We start from the raw sequence: 4,075 nt of genomic DNA, 5'->3' as shown, positions 1-4,075 counted from the left end.
CAGGGATGGGGTGAAAATGTATAAAATTCAGGATGAAATATTTCTTCTTCCCACCAATTTCTTGTGGACCAAGCCACCCAACCATTAGTCATCACATGATCACTGTAGTCTAGTTGAACATCCGGGGTCCGGATGATTAATGTAGATAAGGTAGTCTTTTTAAAAACTCAAACCAAGATAATGAAGATACTTAAAAATTTTTAATGAAGAATTTTAGATTGTTTTCTAGTCTTTTCTATTTTTGTTGGCAGAATTACAATATTGTTACAGTCCAGATAATTCCAGATATCTTTAAAGCCAGTCCACACCAAATATGTGTTCTTGTGCCTAGGAAAGTATAAATCTAAAAACAAAACAACAAAATCCTCTGAAGAGACAACCAAACCTAGCAGAATTATATACCCGTGTTTAGGTCTGAGATTCTACTTTTCAAATCTGCCTAATGATTTCTAAGCTGTTCTGGTAACTGGGATATAGCCTTGGAGTAATAGGGAATAGAAAATGGAATTTTAAAACAATTTTTTTAGCATTTCAGATAATATTTAAGTTCACTGAAACTGGGACATTCATAGATGGAAAGATTTTTTTTGCTTTATTGAGAGGAATCTTGTAGTCTGCTCTATGTGGTCATCACTAACAATGAGTAAACTTTGGAGAATTTAGTTTTGATCTTCTCTCTCCTGAATTCTCCATTCTGGGGATCTGGAATATTGAAAACATGTATTCTGTGAGATTTGCTGAATAGTTTGACTGATTTTAGTTTACTATTTAAATTGTATGCTTTTAGTTAAAAACAAACAACCAACGTACTATTAAAAAACATCAAATGTTAATTGTGGGAAGGTGCTAATAAAATGGAATTCTCTCTCAATGCTGGAGAGACCTTGGAGTTAGCCAGGCCTTCTAGTTGAATTGTAATGGAAAGAGATTTCTGATTCCTTAAGAATGTAACTGGCTTCACTGAAATGTGGCTGTATGTGATGGACATTTTATTTCAGGGGTTCTAAAGTGTCACTTCCAATTTTACAGTTGGGACAGAGCAGAATATTAGGAGTCACATCTTATTATGTGATAGATTCACTTTATGAGATTGGTCAGGCACATTTTGATGTCTTAGCGTGATTATTGTGATGATCTAATTTAAAAAGCTTTGGTATAGGATATTTCAAACATACTCATTTGATTAAACAGACAGAATAGTACAGTAACCCCCATGTCCTGTCACTCAGCTTCAGCAGCCAAAATCTGAATAGAATCATAGAATGTTGGGAAGAGGATCCAAAATCTTTGGGTTTGAATGTGTTAATTAGAGAGGTTGTAAATTCTCAAAGAAGAGGTCTCTGGGGTGATGCCACTCATAGAAGAAACTGACCAAGTATCTGAGGTCTTTTCTAGCCTGGTGATCTTTTGTGTAAAATGGTGCTTCTCAAGTTTTTTCCTTGACTCCATTTGACTATGATAAAAAATCCCTTTAAACCTCTTAATTCTTCTACTTGTCCCAGAAAGAGGAGCAAAAGTGTTCCAAAGTAAGAGAGTAAACTGATATATATAAGCTTTGGGGCATAATTTGTTTCTTATTAAGATAATAATACATTATAAAAATGTTAACACTCTTCAAATAGTGATTCGAATCACTTCAAATAATGATTCTACTTTTGAGAATCAACTCTAAGAAGATAATCCTAATTATAGAAAATTCTTTAGAGGCATGAATAAGTGGAACACAGAGGATTTTTAGGGCAGTGAAAGGACTCTGTATGACATACTATAATGGTAGATACATGTCATTACATATTTGCCCAAACCCATATATGTACAACAGCAGGAGTGAACCACAATGTAACTGTGGACTCTGGATGATTATGAGGTGTCATTGTAGGTTCATCTCTTGTAACATGGTGATGCAAGCTAAGGTAATGAGTTGTGGTGGGAATGTCGATGATGGAGAGACTGCATATGTGGGGACAAGAATATAAGGGAAATCTCAGTACCTTCTGCTCAATTTTGCTGTTAACTGAAAACTACTCTAAGAAGCCTGTTAAAAAAAAGCTTTAGTGTACAAAGATTTTCATCACAGTGTTATTTATTGAAGTGAGACTTATGAAACAAGTCATATATCTAGCCAAATGAGATGGTTAGTCCACTGGATGGGATGCAACTATTAAAAGATGTTTGGGAAAAGCTTATCACATGGAAAAACCCTTATGTGATGTTAGAGAAAAGATGAGACACAAAAATTGATAATATTATTACAGTTGAAAACATGAAGTAAAAATCTATGAAGAGAAAATATCAAAAGAAATAATTAAAATATTAAAGTGTTTGTCTTTGAGTGTTCTTTTTTCCTTCCTGTTATTTATATTTTCCAAATTTTCTATAATGCATAATTACTTTAATGGTGGATATAACTCAATAATCAATGTTTTTTAAGCATTTAAAACATACTTTGGGGGAAATTTAGAAAATATATTGATGTTATAAGAAAATAATATTGATTTATTTAAAAAACAAATAAAGCCAAAGACTTTTTCTAAAGCATGCAAACAAGAATACAACCCCGATTATTTACTGCTTATGTCAGGATGGATTTTTTTCTGTTTCAGCTTTTGAGTCAGTGGCTCAAAGGACAGTAAATCACTCAGTCGATTATAAGAAAAGTAGCACAGAAGAAAATATTAAAATATTTGCTTTTTTAGCGTAAAAATTCGAGAAATTAAGCTTTACTGATATTTCAGGAATGAGTTGATGCTGGTGCTCCCCTGGGGTCTGAATGTCAGGTGGTCCCTCATCAGATACTTGAAAGAAGGGAGTTTCTTATTCTTTCCTTAGCTTGCAGGATACTGTGACACAGTAAAGTCTATGATTCCTTGTCAAGTATATTTATAGATATTATTATCCTGCAGAAGTAAACAACAAGAAAATGGCAGTGTTAACCCTCTCCTGATCATAAAGTAGCAGAAGATCAACAATCTAATGAGATTTGGCAACAAGTTGGCAAAAAGTTGAAAATTTTGAAGATCAACATTTGAAGTATAGACTTTAATTCACCATTGTAATGATGCATCTTGGCTTAAGTACTGTGCCAACACTGAGAGACTGTCTAATGGTAGGAGAGTGTACATTTGACTGCAAATACATATACAAATGTCTGGAGCAGGAATATATGCTAAGTGATTTTTTTTCTTTATGGATGAGGTGCATGATTCAAAAAGATTTGGAAATCATTGGCTTAGACTACAACTTTAGTACTAAACTAGGAAATAATAGAAGTTTGCTGACTTGAAGCTTAACTTTTAAACCATAATTACCTTTTCTGCAGTAAGTAGAAAAATAATTTCTAAATTTTTCTGACATAAATGTTTTTCATTTTGTGCTGTGTATTGTGTTACCAGATTTGCTGATTCCAAAAAAAGCTGGCATCTGTTGAGAATTAATATAGCCGAGCTGGATTCTCTGGTCAGGAAAACTTTTCTGTTTTTAGAGATTGGCAAAATCCATCAGAAAGTTTCAGGTGTCTTACCCAAGGTCACACAGATGAAAATGTGGCCCTAAAATCCTGCTTATAGTTCACTTCACAACTCATTAATTCCAGGCATAAAAACAGAATGGACATAAATTATGATCATCTTACTGCATTAATGTAACTCCTTTCATTTTTGAATACCTACTGACTTTACCAAAGACATAATGAGAAGTATGTGTGATGTTTAAACATTCCTATGGTTATTTAAAAGTGCTTCATGGCACCTATTTATTTATGAGTCTTTTTCCCTTTTGTTTACTTTCTAGTTGGAGGAGAGCAGATAAATGCCATTGGACGCGGCATCTGTGTATTGCTTGGTATTTCTCTGGAAGATACACAGAAAGAACTGGAGCACATGTAAGATGTGGATTTATAAGTCAGTGCTATTTGAATGTGATATGTGGTGATTATATCCCATTGTATACACACGTACACATACACATTATATATATACATAGTTGTTAAGCTGTCTTTCCTCAGATATTTTGACATATTTTCAGTAACCTTAAGTTTTCTCCAGAGTATTGGCCGAATTGTTCATTTTGAGTAGGT

The 4,075-nt window shown here is 33.5% G+C and overlaps 1 protein-coding gene across 3 annotated transcripts in view; it reads left to right on the top strand.

The window, feature by feature from the left end:
* The window catches only part of DTD1 (D-tyrosyl-tRNA deacylase 1), a 144,018-nt gene that overhangs the window by 836 nt on the left and 139,107 nt on the right, over window positions 1-4,075 (top strand). For all 3 annotated transcript variants that reach the window (XM_015597228.2, XM_025039816.1, XM_025039817.1), the window contains exon 2: window positions 3,790-3,880. In XM_015597228.2, the coding sequence (XP_015452714.1) occupies window positions 3,790-3,880 (91 nt within the window). The remainder of the gene's footprint in view (window positions 1-3,789; window positions 3,881-4,075) is intronic.

The sequence above is a fragment of the Pteropus alecto genome, unplaced genomic scaffold, assembly GCF_000325575.1.
Source record: "Pteropus alecto unplaced genomic scaffold, ASM32557v1 scaffold45, whole genome shotgun sequence".
NCBI lineage: Eukaryota > Metazoa > Chordata > Mammalia > Chiroptera > Pteropodidae > Pteropus > Pteropus alecto.
This window is presented reverse-complemented; position numbering and strand designations above follow the sequence as displayed.